The sequence below is a fragment of the Artemia sp. Qi Xiang Cuo genome, chromosome 8 (genome assembly GCF_049724085.1).
Source record: "Artemia sp. Qi Xiang Cuo chromosome 8, ASM4972408v1, whole genome shotgun sequence".
Lineage (NCBI taxonomy): Eukaryota > Metazoa > Arthropoda > Branchiopoda > Anostraca > Artemiidae > Artemia > Artemia sp. Qi Xiang Cuo.
This window is the reverse complement of record NC_142801.1, coordinates 42,942,778-42,963,094: the sequence shown is the minus strand read 5'-3', so window position 1 is coordinate 42,963,094 and position 20,317 is coordinate 42,942,778. Positions and strand designations below refer to the sequence as shown.

The 20,317-nt window shown below is 38.6% G+C and overlaps 1 protein-coding gene across 2 annotated transcripts in view; it reads left to right on the top strand.

The window, feature by feature from the left end:
- LOC148949432 (uncharacterized) overlaps positions 1-20,317 on the top strand; it is a 108,406-nt gene that overhangs the window by 11,560 nt on the left and 76,529 nt on the right. For both annotated transcript variants that reach the window (XM_089092977.1, XM_089092978.1), the window contains exon 2: positions 17,350-17,930. In XM_089092977.1, coding sequence (XP_088949103.1) covers positions 17,350-17,930 — 581 coding nt within the window. The remainder of the gene's footprint in view (positions 1-17,349; positions 17,931-20,317) is intronic.

Below are 20,317 nucleotides of genomic sequence, written 5' to 3'. Positions count from 1 at the left end.
ACATGACAAATTCGAAAGCTCATGTGAAAGCCAATGCTTAGATGTACGTGTTTTACATACATTAATAAAAAAAACATTAATTTAAACATATATTAATTTTAATATATAGCCCATATAAATGGACTATATATTTGTACATTAGGGGGGGGGGGGGTAAAGTATAGTAGCCACGTTTTCACTCGTTTCCTTAATATGTCAGCTAAAAATTGTTTACATAGGCCTATTATGAAGCAAACGTTGTTTTCTCAGCATATTTCCTTCTCAATAGGCCCCATTCTAGCCTTATACACCTCCATTTTTAATGCCCGCCCTCCCAATGTTCTTAGTAGGTTAAAATTAGACGTGTTTTGAAAAAAAAAATGCCTAATGAACAAAATTTTAGTTCAAATTCAAGGCTGATTCGTAAGTGATAAATGCTATTTGTTTTATCTTAACAGTAAAATCAATTACAAAACCAAATTACTTCGCTGCTTATAAAACATACATCTACAAAATGAGCCAAAAAAAGGATGCTCTCTTAGGAGTAGAAAAGCCCTTAACCAGTGCGCTGAAAAGAAAAGACTACAATAAATTCAGTTATTTCTCTCTATAAAACGGAAAATTTTAAGTTGATACAAATTCTAAAGCGAGTCTGTAATGACACTTAGAACTTGTCTACAAAATTAACAAAAAAAACAAGTTTTTTTGACTGAAAGAAAGGAGCGACATTAAAACTTAAAACGAACAGAAATTATTCCGTATATGAAAGGGGCTGTCCCCTCCTCAACGCCTCGCTCTTTACGCTAAAGTTTTTTATTGTTTAAAAAAAATAGAGTTGTAGGAAAGTCAAACTTTAGCGTAAAGAGTGAGGCGTTGAGGAGGGGACAGCCCCTTTCATATACAGAATAATTTCTGTTCGTTTTAAGTTTTAATGTCGCTCCTTACTTTCAGTTAAAAAAACTTGTTTTTTTGTTAATTTCTGAACGTTTTTTAATTAATGCAGCTTTGATTTTGGCTCACCGTACATGAATAATTAAAACGAAATTCGCATATTAATTTTCCTTTTTTTGGCTAATTGGCTTTCTCGAAATTTTGTTCCGACGTAACTTACGAATTAACTTACGTAACGAATTTCTACATTCGTATGTTTTTATTAGGTATATTAGGGAGTTCACTCCCTAGTCAATACCTCGCTCTTTACGCTAAAATTCGAATTTGAGCTCTTTTGAAAGTACTAAAAAACTTTAGCGTAAAGAGCGAGGTATTGACTTGGGGGCGAACCCCCTCATATACGTAATAATTTCTGTTCGTTTTAAGTTCTGATGTTGCTTCTTACTTTCAGTTGAAAAACTTGATTTCTTAATTTAATTTCTGATCGTTTTTTAAATAATGCTGGGAAATCCGACGCCCCCTTCATAGAAATGTCCCTTATCACAAGGAAACATCCTCCACGGAAAGATTCTCCCGAGTAACCCCCTCCTCCAGTCCCCCCCCCAACCAGAAAAATATCCTTCCTGAAAATGTCTGTATACTTCCCAATAACCAATACAATATGTGAACAATGGGCAAAGTCCTTGCAGCCCTTCCCCTGGGAACTGTGGGGGATTAAGTCATCCTAAAAGACATATTTATTAGATTTTTGACTATGCTGAACAAAATAGCTATCTCAAAATTTTAAATGGGTGACTTCGGGAAAAACGAGCGTGGGAGGGGGCCAAGCTGCCCTCAAATATTTCGGTGACTTAACAAGGGCGCTAGAACTGTTGATTTCCGTTCAAATGAGCCCTCTTACGATATTCTAGGACCAATAGATCAATAAGATCACCCCTGGGGAAATGAAAAAAAAAACAAAAAACAAATAAACACGCATCCGTGATCTTTCTTCTGACAAAAAATACAAAATTCCACATTTTTGCAGATAGGAGCCTCAACCTTCTACAGTAGGATTCTGTGATGCGCTGAATCTGACGGTGTAATTTTCATTAACGTTCTATGACTTTTAGGGTGTGTTTTTCCCTTTTTTTGAAAATAAGTCACATTGTCTCAGGCGCATAACTTTTAACGGGTATGACTAAACTTGATGAAACTTATATATTTGAAATCAGCATACAAATCTGATTCTTCTGATGTATCTATTGGTATCAAAATTCCGTTTTTTAGAGTTTCGGTTACTATTGAGCCGGGTCGCTCCTTACTTAGTTCGTTACCACGAACTGTTTGAAAATCATGAAATGTCCTTTTCAGATCCAAAACGACAGTCAATCATTGAAGTGAGCTCATTGTGCAGAAGTGATGCCAAATTAAAGGAAAATGATAAATAACACAACAATCTAAAAATGCTTTACTTTTATACTTTTAAAATTGCCCTTAAAAGGTTTACTTTTACCGTACTAAAACTCCTATATTGTTTTGTTTTCAGTAAAGTGCTGGTTTTCTGTAATGTTACAAACATAGGGAAATATCACCAGTTGATTTATTTGCATTAGTTCTGTTGATATATTTTAGATAGGCTGTGAAGTAATGATTTTTGTTCGTTTTAAGTTTAGACTTCGCTCTTTACTTCCTTCGGAAAACTTTTTTTTTTTTTTAAATTAATTTCAGTAAAACACTACCTGTTAGAATTCTACGCATATAGAGAACTTGCAACGATTTCGCCGGTCTTTCCCTTGTAGAGTTAATCCGTTTTACTAACATATAGCAAAATTTCCAGTTTTTCAAAATTCCCCATTGTAATTGTTTAAGCTGTAAAACAGAAGTTCAAAATATCCATCCGAGTAGAATATTTCTTCCTACCGTATTAACAACGTACTATTTATGCAGAATTGGTATTTACTTTCACTTTTTGATGAGCTTGTCAAAGGGTTCAACATGCTTGTTAGTATGTAAGATAGTGGTTCCTTAGCGAATCACATCATAAGAATGTCACCATTTCAAAGGTTGTTTACCATACGTTTAATTCAACTCTAGACATTTACCCCCCCCAGGAAATACCTTCAGTGAAAATGCCCCCCCCTGTCCCGTCGAAAATGCATCCTCTCTCAGAAAATACCCCTTGCGCCTGGTTGACCTCCAGTCACTTTCGACTTATAAAAAAGACTAGAGCTCCCTGGGGTCAATAAATGAATTTCTAGCTCCACCCTCCCCTCGTTTCTCCCCTAGAACCAGTTCTGTATTTATCTGATGGCTCAATAAGAGCTGAGATGTTTTGACATTGAAATGCACCCCTTGAGGTATCTCCCTCCCTCCCTAACTACAAAACAACCAGAGAACCTCATTATAGAAGTTTAAGTGCTTTTTAAGTTTTGGGACTTGTCCATCGCTTACAGATAGTATTTGTTATTGGGAAACATGTGGACATTTTTACGGGAGAGTTCTCTTCATGGAGAAGTTTACTAGGGGAATTTTCAGTGGAGGGAAAAATTTTGTGAAGAAGTAACCTGAGTTCTTCCACAGAATTCTTTTATTTGTCTTTCTTCCTCTTTTGATGCACAATTTTACTTTTGGAGAAGAGATACGAGGGGAGGATGGAGGTAGAAATTGATTCATAATCCCGAGGGCCATAACCAGGATTTTTGTTCAGGGGCGGGGAAGAAAAGAAACTTTAAAAATCGCATCAAAAATCTGAAATTGATATCCACTCCCTTATGATTTCTGGGAATATTTCTGGTCTATGCTGTTACCATTACTGAATCAGTGTCAGATGGAATTTTTTTCTCATTAGACAGTTTTTTTTTGTCAAAACGCGTTTTTCAACTTTTAGTCACTATAGGCTGTGATTCGCCCTTTACTAGGTTGCAGCTATTGCTGCAACGATGATAATTTTCAATTAAGTGTAATTTGTTAAAGCTTCTTTCAATAGAAGGAACTGATACAGGTTTAGATTAATACATCTTTACGGCAAACGTTGGCGCGTTCCAGATCATGGTAATTAGGGTCCAAATTTTATTTGATCAGGTCTAAAAGTGTCTTATGAGCCACCACTCCCTACTATCCAGCGCCCGGGGCAGTCTGCCCCTCTTACTCTCTTCCCCTTAGATCGGTCCTTGGATATAAAGAATAATGAGAGCCTTATAAAATTAGTCTTTTATTTTTTGCATCATACCTATGGAATTTTGTGCTCCTAAGACAGCACCCAGGATTATAAGGGCCGATTTTGTGTTTTCAGTAAAGTGCTAGTTTTTATAATCAACAGGTATCGGAAAATACTTGTAGATTATATTGCGATTCAGTTTTGGAGTCATATCTGGAGTAATGTACGAAGCAATAATTTTTGTTCGTTTTAAGTTTCAACTTCGCTCTTGCTTCCGCAAGAAAAACTTTGGTTTAAAAAATTGATTTCGATAAGACAGCTTCTTCTTGACTAGTTAAAGGCTTAGTCAAAATATTTTCACAACAGGCTCAGCAAGGCTGAATACGGGGGGGGGGCTTCTGGATTTGCCCCCCCCCCCCCAAAAAAAAAAAATTGTCCGACACGGAAAAACGTACCAAAATGCATAAAAAATTGATGTTTTTAAAGCTTTTTCTTAGCCCCTCCCCCTCCCCGAAGAGAAATCCTGCATACGCCTTGGGGTCCAGGATAAAGATGAGAAGATTTGTAAATGAAAATTCTTAAATGAAAGCTAATTGAATTTCCCCACTAGATAAATTTTTGATGAACGAAAATCATGACTGAAGACCTAATAAGCCATATTCTCAGTTCTGAGCTGAAACTCAATTCCGATCGATTTTGTCTCGAACCTGCTGTCAAATTTAAAACGTTGACACTTTTGATTTGGCTGAAATAGTTTTCAACCATATTAGCTGTACGTTCAGTTTGAGGACCTACGCAAAGACAAGGACAAGGGTGCATAAAAACACATACACGCACACACACTGACATTGTCTGGCAATAAATAGATCTACCGAAGATCTAAGTATCGACTCAATTTATCTATGGTAATGCATTATAAATAACCGATTGTTAAAACATGAAACTCGGTCACACAAGTTCCCCGGGTGAATCAATTACATTCAGTAGAAACGAACAACTGCCTTGGATGCCAACAAGAAAATTATTTCCCAAGAGAATGATTAATTCAGCGGAACTAATAATTCCTTTTTTACTTATAACTTCATTTACTTACTAGATTAGACAGAAGTAGCTCAATTGTATATTGGATTTGTTTGATTTTTCTGATTATCATTTTTTGATTTTTCTGATTGTCATTTTGATTCTTCTGTTTGATTTCTCATTTTAATAATTGAATTTTCTGGTTTTCATCTTCTCTTCTTGTTTCTACCGTAAGATTCTTTTTTTTTATGTAAGTGAAGTATTAGAAAGAAAAAAAAAATACCGTTTCTGTAATATATTTGATGACGTCAATTTTTGTACGCTTTTCTACTGGACGGCTTTCATTTGAGAAATATTGGTTGTCGCTTTAGACTTCAAGGGTTAGGTATAGGACCCGGATGTAAATACGAAATTCTGAACAATGCAACGAAGGTGTAGGGTTACGATAGGTTATTAGCCTCCCCTAGAGTGCTATTTGACCATTTGCATCAAGTTGTTCGAGTTTTAGCGGTTGAGCCCAAATTAGATTTTCTTTAGCTTTGCTTGAGCGATTGTGTTTTTGCATTTAATCTAATTGTGGATTGCCAAGGAGTGGTTTTTCATTAGCTTCATAGTAAGTCATAATTTAGCCATACACTTGCCAACTTGTTGCCCTATCGAAACGAACTGGAAAAGGTGACAAATAATAAACATTGTTGATTTAATTGAATTAAAGAAACAAATTCTTACGGAAGAAAGGAACTAAGTGGAAATCTAAAACGAACAGCAATTATTAATGTGAAAGTTACGCAAGATAAATATATTTACAAAACTAACTCAAGTAAACTGGCTCGTGATTTATTTGTGGAATTTAAAAACTAATGCTTCACTGAAAACACAATCCTGACCTGTGAAGTAGGACGTTAGGTAAAGTTCTACCAAATCATATTATTGAGTTAGGAATAAAGTGAATACACCGTTCGATGCCTTTTTTTATGCTGATTATAAATATAATAATCATTTCTATTAGAAATGAGTTTCAGCCCCCCCCCCCCTATATAACACTAACCAAAACCTGGATGGGCCGAGATAGGGGGGGGGGGGGCTGAAATTAATTTATGATAGAAATGATTATTATATTCGTAATCAGAATAAAAAAAGGCATCGAATGGTGAATTCACTTTAGTCCTAACTCAATAATATGATTTGGTAGAACTTTACCGAACGTTATTTTATGATCAGAAAATTCCATGAGTAGCCTGCATAAATAAAAGACTAATTTATAAGCCTCACGATACTCTTTCATGGATCTTGATATCGATAACTTTTAATATACAAATATAATTTTCTAAGAAAAAACTAGGTTTTCAGTAATGCACAGGTTTTTAGAGTTCTAACAATCGAGTCAGTCTTTTAAGCTAGTTTTGTTGATGTATCTTGCTTAATCTGCAAGGCAAAATTTTTTGCTCGTTTTAGGTTTCAAATTTAGTCCATACTAAGGCTCTAGGCGTTTGACCCCCCCCCCCCCGGAGATTACTCCCCCTCCCTCTACGGAATATAACACCTCGGAATATACCCTCGCAAGGAAAATGTCCCCCATGGAGAATAAGGATTTCCAAATGTGAGAACTTTATTAGAGTTTGGTTTTCTCATTTTCCATAGGGGGAAGGAATTTTGGTACTTGTTACCGTGTATTATACGCCACTCACACAACCTTACGCTGTGTAAAACTCAAGAAAAAACCGGTTTCTTTGTTGTTGTTTTTTTTTTTTTTTTTTAGCTTAGCGTGAGACAAGACAAAGACAAGTGACAGAATAGATGAGGAATATATAATTTGGGCTATATATTTGCACATAGGGGGGGGGAGTATTTGGACAGTTTGAAGCCAGAAAACGATTCTTACTTCATAATATGAAGAATAATTGCACCGAACACATTTTTTATGCAGACCCACTACACTTTACTCCCCCCTAACGTGCAGATATATAGCCTCAATTTGTTTCTAAAGTAACAAAGAAACCAGTTTGTTCCCGAGTTTTACACATCGTAAACTTGAGTGAGTGGCGTATAATACACAAGTACCAAATATCCTTCCCCTAAAGAAACAAAACTCGAATAAAATTCTCAAATTTGGAAAGCCTTATTTTCCACGGGGAGGAGTATGTTCCGCGGGGGATATTTTCCGCGGTGTGATTTTCCTTGGGGGGGGGGAGGCGGAGGGGGTATTTTCTGGGGTGGGGGTAAACGCCAACAACTCATACTACAAATGTTTGTTTTAGATTAATTTTTACTCGTTTTTAGTTCTTTAAACAACCGAAGTAAAAGACCTTTGTTTAGTTTAAGTGATGAAACTAAAGAAGTCAGTAATTTTTTGTTAAACTATAACATTAAATAGGTTATAGGCTTTGCTTCCTACCTTTCTTCAGGGGTGGATCTAGAGCAAAATGTTGGGGGAGGGCAATGTGACAAGGGTGCTAATAAGCAAAATGGTACTTCCTTATAGCTAGTTCGGTTCTAGGCGTTAAGTAAAAGACCTTTGTTTAGTTTAAGTGATGAAACTAAAGAAGTCAGTAATTTTTTGTTAAACTATAACATTAAATAGGTTATAGGCTTTGCTTCCTACCTTTCTTCAGGGGTGGATCTAGAGCAAAATGTTGGGGGAGGGCAATGTGACAAGGGTGCTAATAAGCAAAATGGTACTTCCTTATTGCTAGTTCGGTTCTAGGCGTTTACCCCCCCCCCGGCGATTAACTTCCGGAAAATACCCCCTCTTGGTAAATACCCTCCCCCTGGAAAATAAGGCATCCCAAGTTTGAGAATTTTATTTGAGTTTTGTTTTTTTTATTTCCGTAGGTGGGGGGAGGAATTTTGGTACTCGTGTATTATGCGCCACTCAAGTTTATGCTGTGTAAAACTCGAGAACAAATTAGTTTCTTTGTTAGTTTTTTTATTTCAGCTTAACCCGAGACAAGACAAAGACAAATGACAGAATATATGGGAAATTCACACTTTGGGCTATATATTTCCACATAAGGGGGGGAGGGTAAAGTATTTGGACAGTTTGAAGTCAGGAAACAATTCTTTCTTCATAATATGCAGAATAACTGTACCTAACACATTTTGTATGTAGGCCTGCTATACTTTACCCCCCCCCCCTAACGTGCGAATCCATAGCCCAAATTTGTTTCTAAAGTAAACGAAGAAACTAACGATGAAGTGCCAAAATTCCTCCCCCCTAGGGAAATAAAAAAAAAACAGACAAAATTCTCAAATTTTGAAAGCCTTATTTTCCACGGGGGTATTTTCCGCGGGGGTGGGGGTTTCCGTTTGAATTTTTCCGGGGGTAATCGCTGAGGGGTAAACGCCGGCCACCAGCTAGTACACACTCGAGAATTTGTATCCGGAACGTGAGACAATAACCGGTTTTCAATTTCTTTATACCAGGCTAGTGTTGGGCGATAATTTGATTAAACGATATGTCGATATTTGGTACTGTTTTTCTTAATGGTACACACCGCTATAGACCATCAAGGAAACTAGTCAAACGGGAGAGACAGATACCCGGTTATAATGGTTTATGAAACAAATTTAGGCTATATATTTGCACATTCGGGGGGTGGGGTAAAGCATAAAATATATTAAATACGTAACCTAACCTAACCTAGGTACCCTTTCCCCCCTAAACCCCAAAAAACAACAGTTTAAATATTGTAAATTCAAGAGAAACCACGCTTTGCGATCAGTAGTAATTACCCGCCTTACGGGTCTCCATGCTAAATTGCTATATAGTCTATTTCGGTGAGTACAATTAAGCAAAACAGTACCCGATATTTTTACTTTGGATAATCGATATATCGATTATTTCCTATCATTTTTTTTTTTTGCTCATATTAACTTTTGGGTTTGGTAAAATTCAATAACGAAGCAATTCAATAGCAAAAAGAGTATTTTGCACACTTTTTTTTTCCGAATTTTGAATAAAATACAGAAAAACTTCTATTACATGAACGAATATTACAGAAACCTTGATTTAAAAACCCTCGGGCACACGGTAAAAAAAAAGCTACTGGCTGTTTTTGGCTATTCAAAACATCAAAACGTCAATATTTTCCACTGAGAATTGGTTCGTAAGAATTAAGTGGCGATTGCAGGTCTCACAGAAACCCGTCTTACTGGAAGTGGAGAAGAGCGAATAGGCGATAATCACTCGTTAGTCTGGTCTGGAGGGAGCATGAGAAGAAATGGTGTTGGCCTCGCGCTAAACGGCCTTGCAAGAAAGGCCTTACTCTTGCACGAAGCTGCATCAGACAGACTAATGAAGGCCCGCTTTGGGCACAAGAATGGCAAGATGACAATTTTTGTATGCTATGCCCCGACCAACGATTCCGACGACGTAACCAAGGAAGAGTTCTAATCTGCTCTGTCCAGATGTCTGTCAACAGTTTCCCCCACGATGTCACTGTTCTTCTCGGTGACTTCAATGCTACAGTGCGAGATGATATGGGTGTTTGGCGTGGCACAATTGGACCTGTATCCCCCGCCCCACTGAACGATAACGGCCTTCGCCTACACGAATTGTGCTGATCGCATGAACTTGTGATCGCAAACACCTACTTTCAACGTAAGACTATCCACCAGTCCACGTGGTATAGTAACGACGGTCGCACAAAGAAGATGATTGACTACGTCATAATTTCTAAACGATGGAGATCATCGCTGAAGAACTGCAGAAATTACAGATCAGCAGAGCTCGGAAATGCAGATCACAGGCTTGTGTGTGCTGATGTCCAGCTTCGCCTCCATGCACAGCGATCGGAAAGAAAACCAGTAGCAGCGGATATTGGGAAACTAAAGGAGCCATATACTCGCCAGAAGTATAGTGTTGAGATATCAAATCGCTTTGAGCTCCTGGGCACACTCAACAACAGCGAAGACGCCTGGAAGTATTTTAAATCACAGACCAGCGAAGCAGCACAGCTGGTGCTTGGCAAGCGAAGTTTCCCGAAGAAATCGTGGCTAACTGACGAAACACTGCAGGTCATAGAGCAAATGCGGAGGGCAAGACTTCTTGGGGACATGGCCACCTATCGAAGGCTCAATGGAGTGCGGAACAGACTTATTCACCGAGACCGAACTCAGTTTGTTGCAAGGAAAGCCGATGAAATTGAACTAGCAGCAAAAAAGAAAGACATGGGTAGCCTGTTCAAGCACCTCCGCAATCTCACAGAAAATAAAACACCAGCATTAGGACCCGTCCTATCCAGGGATGGGACACTTCTCTCTGATGAGGCTTCTTGTCTCGAGCGGTGGAAGGATCACTTCTGCTCACTCCTGAACAACACTAGCCCGTCTATGCCTCCTACTGATAGTCCCAGCCAACCTGGCAGTCCAAGATACGAAACAGATGCTCCTCCAGACGAGCCTTTCAGTCCATCAGAAATTGGAAATGCAGTAAAAAGGCTCAAGAACAATACAGCTGCCGGTATCTGTGGCCTGAGTGCGGAGCTGCTAATATATGCAGGTCCTGTTATGCTCCTGTTTCTCCACACCTTGTTCTCTACAATCTGGCAAACCGAGATAATTCCCGAAGATTGGCGTAAGGGTGTAATTATCCCTTTATGGAAGAGGAATGGTTCTAGAAGCGACTGCTTGAACTACCGTGGAATAACCCTACTGTCTGTCCCGGGAAAACTTTTCTCAATGGTCCTGCTAGATCGATGTCGAAATATCATTCGTAAAATCCGGCGACCGGAGCAAGCTGGTTTCATGTTGGACCGTTCAACCATCGAGCAGATTTTTACGATCCGACAAATCATAGAAAAAGCCACAGAGTTCCGACAAAAATCTTTTTTGCCTTCGTAGACTTCCATGCTGCGTTTGACTCAGTAGACCGAGAAGCTCTTTGGCGGATTCTAGAATCGACAGGCCTCCCCGAGAAATACTGCAGACTCTTCAAAGCTCTACACCATGGGACGGAGAGCTGTGTTCAAGTGAACGGCCGCCACAGCCCGTTCTTCCAAATCATGACAGGAGTGCGTCAAGGATGTGCAGTTGCCCCAGAGCTCTTCAATGTCATCATAGACTACGTTATGACAAGGACTACTTCACGTCTCAGCTTTGGACTCAAGTTTGGAGATCGTGTCATTACAGATGCTGATTTTGCCGATGACTTGGCCATTCTGGCGGACTCTATGGAGCAGTTGCTGGAAGCGCTTCAAATCCTACGAGAAGAGGCTGCAAAAGTAGGACTGCAGATAAACTGGACTAAAACGAAAATTATGGCCATTGACCCATCCTCTCCTGCTGCCAATCCTTCAGTTAGCCTGGATAGCACCACTAGCATCGAAGTTGTCCAAAGGTTCACCTACCTGGGCTCCATAATTTCTTCAGATGGCTCGCTTCTTTCTGAACTACAAGCGAGAATATCCAGAGCGTCTTCTGCCATGGGCAGACTGAACCGTTACCTCTGTCGAAAACCGAACATCAGTTGCACAACGAAGCTGCGGATTTTCAACGCCCTCGTCGGTTCTGTGATGCTCTATGGAGCTGAGACGTGGCAAGCTTCAGCCGCAACCCTCAAGGCAATTGATGTCTTTCAGTCGAAGAGCCTGAGGAGGATCGAAGGTATACGATGGTTCGACTTTGTCAGCAATGAGAAGCTGCTGCAGCTCACCAAGCAGTCTCGGTTTTCGACCCAAGCAGCCGAGAGAACACTACGATGGTTCGGACACCTACTTCGAATGCCTCCACACATACCTGCGAAAACAATCCTTGACTTCGACCCTGTCAAAGCCAGTTGGAGGCGACCTCGTGGCCGACCAAAGAAACAATGGTCTGACAGCCTGTCTGAGTTCCTGACGATGGAAAATATCAGGTTGAGCGATTTGCAAACGCTTGCCATTGACCGAAGTGGATGGAGGAGGCAGACGTCACTCTCTACGCCGAGCAGCGCCCGGCAGGAGACATAAGTCAAAGTAAGTCAAGAGAATTGGTTCAGCCTTTCAGTGATTAAATAAATAAAAAATAGATTTTTTTTCAACTGAAAATTAGGAGCAACACTAAAATTTAAAAGAACAGAAATTGTTCTGTATGTGAGGGGTATAACTCCTCCTCAATACCTTGCTCTTCATGCCAAAGTTTCTTTCTGTATTTTGGCAATCTTCTTACTCTAATTAGACGGCTCTTGTGTTTCGGGATTAGTTTCTAAATAATCGGGACAAAAATAAAAAATAGCGTAAAAAACGAGGTGTTGAAGAGGGGGATTTGCCCTCATATACGGGATTATTTCTGTTCGCTTTGAGTTTTAATATTGCTCCTTAATTTCGTATCGTTTTTCAAATAATTCCAGAAAATTTGCCTTTTCTGACCATGGAAAATCCCCCCCCCAAGAAAATTCCTCCTTGGAAAGTTCCTCTCGCATAAGATCCCCCAGACAATTCCATGCCTGCTGAAAATTCCACCAAAAAAATTGGGTGGAAAAATTGGCCTGGAAATTTTTTTAGCCCACTTTTTTTTAAAAAAAAGTCTTGTTTTTCTTCTAATTACTAACCATTTTTCAAAACATGCCGGAAATTTTCCCTCTGTGGAAAATTTTTCCTGGAAATTCCCCCCTCTCAATGTCTCAGTGGAAAGTTTGTCCCCGTTAAATTCCCTCATGGAAAATGTCTGAGTGAAAAATCCCCCCATCCCCATGGAGAAATACCCCAGACAATTGCAACTCCTTTGAAAATCTTCCCTGGAACAAATTTCCCTGGAATATCTCCAAATGTAAAATTAAATTTGCAAGAGAAAGTAAACCAAGTAAAAAGAATTCTATATTCTCGAACGGTAATATCCGTTCGAGCGAGCCCTCTCCCGATTTTATATGATTATTAGTTCGATAAAATCATCCTGGCAAAAAAAAGACAGATTCCATGATCTATCTTCTGGCAAAACTTACAAAATCTTACATATTTTCATATGGAAGCTAGAAACTCTTACAGCATTGTTCTCTGATATGCCGAATCTGTGATTTTCAAGGAGGCACACTTGTGCCTCTATAAAGAGGCGACCCACCACAATGTTAAGCGATTTCCGGTCCTAGCGGTCGCAGAGAGACAGCAGTAATCAGAGTTTGTAGCCCAAGCTCCGACTATAACACATGAAAAATTTCACCCCCCCCTCCGACGTTATCGTACTGGGTCATAGCTGGCTGGCCGTTTCGAACCTCTAACCACAGCCCCCCGTTAACAGTGTCTGATTGGGTTGAAACTTAGAGGTTAAGCTTTTATAGGGCCTGGAAGTCTATCCTTGAAATTTCAGCTCAATTCGATCACTCCTTCCCTGTTTTCCAAAAAACAAACATAGCCACTTAATGTTCATTTCTCTTCTTCTTTTTTTATTAGCCACGCCTACAGGCCACAGTTGGCAACGGATCCGGGTGAATGAGGACTAAGTCGAAGCGGAATTCGACCTGTTAGGGCCTTTTGATATTTTCAGACCAAAAAAATTATCCCCCGAATTTACATTTACGAAAAACCTCGTTTTCCTATAAGAGCCCATGTTAATTTTTCGCACCACAGCCCCCCTTTAACGTTGTCCGATGGGGCTGAAATTTAGAGAATTAGCTTTTCTGGGGCCCGGAAACTCATCCTCCAAATTTCAGCTCAATCCAATCACTCCTTCCCTGTTTTCCAAAAACCAAATATCAAGTTTTGTGGGGATTTGCTTGCGTCAAAAATAAATCGCACAGAATAAAAATAATGTAACGTGTCTCTGTGGTACAGTGGTCGCTATTCTTGACTGTCAGGCGGAAGACCCGAGTTCGATTCCCCGTCAAAGAGATTTTTTTATATATTGAATATAAAGTTTAAAAAAGAAACTCAGTTTCTTTTTTAAATCAAATCTGTTAAATTTTTCGGCTCAACAGGTGTTTCTAGAAGAATATTAAAGTTGGCCTTCAGGTTACAGATAAGTCTGAATTGCTTTGATAACATGCCGTATATCCACGTGCTCGAAGAAAAGTTGAAAAAAGAAAATCTTACTGTGCATTTGATTTGAGTATTCAGGAATTAAAAGCCTTAACACAGAATCTTCAAGAGCGGGGGGTTTGGGGGCGGCAGCCCCCAACTTTAACTCCTGACATGATCAGCTAACAGTTAGTCAAGCAATAATAAGTAATAAACTGTACAAAAACGTGCAGAAATTATTTGAAAAAAATTACGTTTTCTAAAGAGTTAAAGAGCTGAGTCACAAGTTCGGACCTTAAAACGTACATGGATTAGGAGGTACAGTTGGGGGGTTGCCACCCCCAAACCCCCGCTTCCGTATATAAAAGGGGCTGTTCCCTCCTCAACGCCTCGCTCTTTACGCTAAAGTTTTTATTGTTTAAAAAAAAGATGTGAGAAAGTCAAACTTAAGCGTAAAGAGCGATGCGTTGAGGAGGGCACAGCCCCTTTTATATACGGAAGCGGGGGTTTGGGGGGTGGCAACCCCCCAACTGTACCTCCTAATCCCTGTACGTTTTAAGGTTCGAACTTGTGATTCAGCCTCTTTAACTCTTTAGAAAACGTAGTTGTTTTCAAATAATTATTAAATGAATTGACTTTTTAACGGCGCTCCCGTTCTTTCTAAAAAATCATGCAAATTTTCTCAGTCTCGTAGCTTTTGATGGGTACATAGAACTTGATGAATTTTATATATCTGGAGTACACATAAAAATCCAATTTAGTTAATATATCTGTTGTTGTAAAAATTCCGTGTACAGTTTTGGTTGCTATTTGGCCGAGTTGCTCCTTACTTACAGTATGCTACCACGAACTATTTGATTAGCCAATCAGACTTGGAATTCAATCTCAGAAATGACATTAGTGGTGGGCATAGACAACAATTTTATGACAACTTTGTATAGGTATTTCTGAAACTAATTTTTTCAAGACTTGCATGACTTGAGTGGATCAGTTTTTCTTGGAACTAAAGGCTCCCTCCCTACTAAAAATCTAGAAATGCATGTCAGATGTAACTGCTGCACTGAATACTGAAACTTCATCATGTGATCCCCCACAAACTGGCTTGATTTTTGATTCTGCACTTGTATCTAATGATTCCAGCAAGGCCCAATCCATGTATTTTGCTATTTCCTCTCAACTTGGAGAAGATGGGTCAGGGGTAAAATACAATTTCTAGGACGTGGATTGAGGTATGTAGCAATCGTGAAGAGTATGATCTAAACAAGGCCTATAAGCTTAGAAGGTATTTTATCTAGACAAGCCTTTCGGAGGTTCTCAACAACATTTGAGAGTCCACCCTCACTAAACGTAGTTTGAGAACGGGATATGCCATCTTTATATCGATACAGTTGTGCATGCTGTATATCTTCATATACGAGTCAGTATATTGAATAGATTATTCCTCTTCTCGGCCATTTGTTAAACCATTTTCTATGTTGGATCTTTTCTGCCATGACAAATCGATGTCTTTATCAGACCATGTCAATTATATTGGCTATCGTCTCTTTCCTGGTATGTTGACCCTCTTTGGGCGAAAATTGATTTTATGGCACAATGTGGCAGAAAATGCCACTTTGCTGTGGCACCGTCTCTTCTGTCACGTAAGACTATATTCTGCCAATCATCTCTTGGGAATGTATTAGTATCTCTTTTTTTTTTTTACATAATTTTTAAAGCTGTGCAAACAGAGAAAGGGTAGAGGTAAAATCTTGGATATCTTTTTCCAAAAAATATTTTGGGCTCTAGTTCAATTTTCTAAAGTTTTATTCGTCAATTTGCACTACCTGGAGGCTTAGGTAGGCTTTCCAGTGCCCAGGGCCAATGTCTGTTTTCCCAGTCCCTCTCCCTTAAATGTGCAACTGGTGTTATCTTTCATAAATATATCTAAGTGTAGCCCCGCAACAAGTGTCTTGCCCTGGTAAAAGTGTACTTACTTCCTTCCTAGCTACGTCACTGCCGCCAATTTCAATGTTAGGCAATAGCCGACTCCAAGTCATTGTCGAATAAATTGTTTATTAATTGGAAAATATTACGGTGCCCTATTTGGTCAACTAACCAACTCTCTGAAGGAGAGGGGATGCCACCCACTCATTTCCCAATTTAGGTAAAAATATTTCATTAATAGAATTGTCTATAAAATTAGTTTTTGTTGACTATATAAACCTTAGTTTCTTTAGTTGACTATACAAACCTTAGTTTCTGTGTTCAATTCCATTTCCGTGTCAAAACGTTGGTAAAAACTAGCATCTAGGTAAATTTCACAGGTAAATTTCTTCTCTGTTCCTGGGAGTTTGAAGATTCTATCAAAAGTAGTTCGTAAGAAAAATTAAACTTGGTTTAGAATTCAGTTTTAAATCCTAGAAAACCCTTTGACTAAGCCGGCTTTCCAAGCAAAATTTTTTGATTTTTTTTCATTACTCTCTGTCTTCACAGAATATTTGAAGTACAATAATTAGGCTCTTTTCTATAAATTACTGGAATTAATTGCAATCAATTCTAATGACCTCTGTTGAACGAAGGATTCGTTCAGTTTCAATAGAAGAGAACCAATGAAAATAGTTATTTGTGAATAGTGTCAATGTTTAGAATTATCCGAAAACTCGCCATCATAAGGGCTAGAACATACTTCAAAATAGACAAAATAGAAAAATAGCAGAATAGATTTTTGTCGTGTTACATAATTTGGGCTGTTAGGTGTACCTCAATAGTGTCTAAATTTTCATGAAGTAAAAATCGCCTTCTAGTGAGCAGCAATAGATATATGCTTTTAAATGAAGTGCAAAAGTTGCATTTTAAAGTTGTGTTTATGCAATATTGTGATAAGGATTGTCAATATTGACTCACTCTCCTTCTGATTATAGCTAATTAGTTTTCCTTGGGGAGGCATGTGGGAGGATAAGGTACCGAAACACTTTCTATGGCAAAAAGGCTAACATAAGTTTTATGGCGCTAATAAGATTTTGGGAGGCAAAAAATCATCAGTTTTTGGATAGGTCTACTTTAATTAATAGACTTTTTCTTATTCTTTTTGATTCGTAATGCAAAAACAATGTTTTATCAATTTGCAATCCATCATTTTAGTATCTCCAATTTAATTCTTTCCTTTGACCTATTTACTCAATCTAACAGAGAATTCTTTGTGCTTGGTCTATTCCTAAATCCTAATTTTTTTTTCTTTTTTTTCTACCTTCGTCCCAAACTTTATCACTTTCATCTTGAAAAATGTCCGATAGTTCTATATAACTTCAGAATCAGTAATTTCATTATTCTACTACTATTCCACCAACAACAAGTTAGTAGTGAATAGTCTATTTTTGTATTAGATTTTTACCTACTGAGCGTATTTATTTTTAGCTGAAATGCCCAATGAACATGATCCTTTGTTCGACGGTGTTGTACGGAACGTTCGATTCAATATGTTGGGGCAGATTGATCGAAAAACTTACGAAGTGAAAAACTTGGATGGTCCGCTGGATTTTTCAAAGAGACGTCGAGTTGAGCCAATCAAATCTGAGCCAGAGTCAGTAACTTTAAATGAATTAGTAAATATGTCTCATCAGTATCTGACGGAGGACCACAATCCTCCCCTTGTGGAGCCTCCTTCATTGCAATGTCTTGTTAGAGGAGATCAATCACTTGAATTTACTCGCCATGTCTCCCCACAGAGTGAAGCTAGTTTGAAAACATATTCTCCACGTTCTTACTCACCGATCCGTTCACCATACCCCCTCCTGCCAAGGAGAAAAAATTCTGTACCGGCTGGGATACATCTAGCACCGGAGATTCACAGAGATGGCTCATTAGTGATGTCGAGGTCACATCCTCCACAGAGGAGACATTCTAGAACTTCGAAACTGCTTATAGGGGGAGATATTGATGTAAATTCGCAGTTCAGAAATTTTACTGGATCAGAAACAGAAAGGAAGTTAAGAGAGGTAAGAAAAGTCGGCAATTATATTTAAGTTCAGTGTTTAATGTAAGTTTTGGAAGAAAAAAAACAAAACAAGAAAAACGCAAAAAAAAACAGTAGTACTTTTTTATTATTCTTCTTGTAATCCATGGACTCTATGCAATGTGCACCAGCTTAAATATTGATAGGCGAGGGTCAGGTAAGCCTAACCCTCGCGAAAAATCGTTCTTGGGGACAAAATTTAAAAAAATGCTAATTAACCCAAAAGTTGTACAGTTTCTCCAATATTACTGAAAATCACACTTGTTTATGATTCGGTCTTCGAATCAATGAGGGCTGGGGTGGGGGGAGGGGGGCTAGAAGGTTGACAAATGCCCTATGAGCGTTATACTTGTTGGCTAACCTGAGACTGAGATACAATATTTTATAACATAAACTGAGAATACAATATTTTACATTTTTCCAAACCTTGAGAGCCCATACGTATTACAGGTTCTTTCCAAATTTTGGTCCCTGAAATAGATCATTGAGGAGATACCTGACGCGCACTATTATACCTGTTTAAATTTTTGAAATATTATACCAGTTTTTCTATATTTTCATTTCGATTTATTTGTGTCTGACGGGGAATCACTTTGGCCATGGTGGCTCGTCTTTAAACCTCTTCTTCAATCTATATCTATAAACTACTACCACTAACAACTCGCCGCAGCACTAAGCCGCTTAAGGTCAACACAGCTGCGCTCACTCCTCCTCCATACCAATCTATTCAAAATCTCCTTCTTTACAATCTTCCAGGATGTTCTATTTCCCCTTAAATCTTTCCTTGCAACATCCTCCTACTCTAACCGAGGACGCCCTACTTTCGTTTAGTCCTAGACGGTTTGCCAAAATGGACAATTTCCAGCAACCTTGTCATCCTTCGTCCACAAAACATAGCCTAGCCGTCTCAACCTTTCTCTCATTATAGCCCTAGAAAGCGGGATTGGACCACACTCTTCGTACAGCCTACTGTTTGAGATACAGTCAGTCAGTCGGGTGTACAAAACAATCCGTAGGCAATTTTTAGGGAAAACATCTAGTAAATCTTCCTCTGTTTTTCGGAGCGCCCATGCTTCAGAACCATACTTGACCACTGTCATCACTTCCAATGTTCCTCCCAATGTTCTAATCTTGGGTTGCAGACTTATCTTCGGATTCTTCCAAACTTTTTGCAACTGAAAAAATGCGCTGGGTCTTGGCTATTCTACTTTTAACACCCTCAATGCACCCGTTGTCTTTACTAATAATACTACTTAGGTAAGTAAAGCTGTCCACTTTAGGGATCTTTTCTTTATTAAACGTTATCTTTCATCTTCACTTATTCCTAGTCTTAGGGACTTAGTCTTCTTAACATTAATTTTCAAGCCTATTCTTTTACCCTGAACTCACAAAAACCTCTCAAAGCTGATACATTTTTGCTAACACTTTCATCTACTATACTTAAATCATTAGCATAATTTAAGTCCAGGGAAGTTTTACTTCCCCACTACGTTTGCTGTGGTCCTTAAGCCAAAGTCTATCAAAATGATTCATATAAATTGGGATAGAACGCAATCCTGCTTAACTCCTGATGTAATGCGAAACCAGCAACTAACCTCATATCTTATCTTAACCGCAGCAGTGTTATTCTTGTATGTAGCAATAACCAAATTCATGTATTTGTCTGATATACCATACAATAAGACCATCGCTTAACCTCGTCTATCCGCTAAATCAGACGCTTGTTTATAATCTGTAAAACTGAGGACTAAAGTGTTGAATGACTCAGGCACTTCTTAACTAATAATCTAAGTATGAAAATTTGGTCGACAAATCTCCTACCCTTCCTAAAACAACGCTGTTGTTCTGTTAAAACTTTATCTACAGCATCTCTAAGCTAAAAAGTACCCTCATACTAAGTAATTTGCTACTTACAGAAACCAGGCCAATGCCTTTATAATTACCGCACTAACTTTTATCACCTTTCTTATACAGGGGTTTAGTTAGGGAAAACCTGAAATCACTAGGTGCTTTTCAGTAACTAATTTCTAACCTCATAACCACCATATTCAAAAAACTAATTTATCACACTATCAGCACCCGGGAGTAGTAAGACCATAATATATTCTAAGGTAGCAAAACCTAACAGACAGGTTTCTGGGCCAAACCAGACAGGTTTCTTGGCCAAACCAGACAGGTTTCTGAGCTAGACTTTTAAACATGTATTTTAAACCTTTATTTAATGTAGATCAATGACCCAAATTATGATGTACGCTCAGTATAGCTAAGCATAAAATGGTCTTAATTAATGACTTGAATATAGGGATGAAACCAAGATGAGGATAATAAGAAAATTTTTATTTGGATAGAATGAAAGTGGTAAAGTGTTAA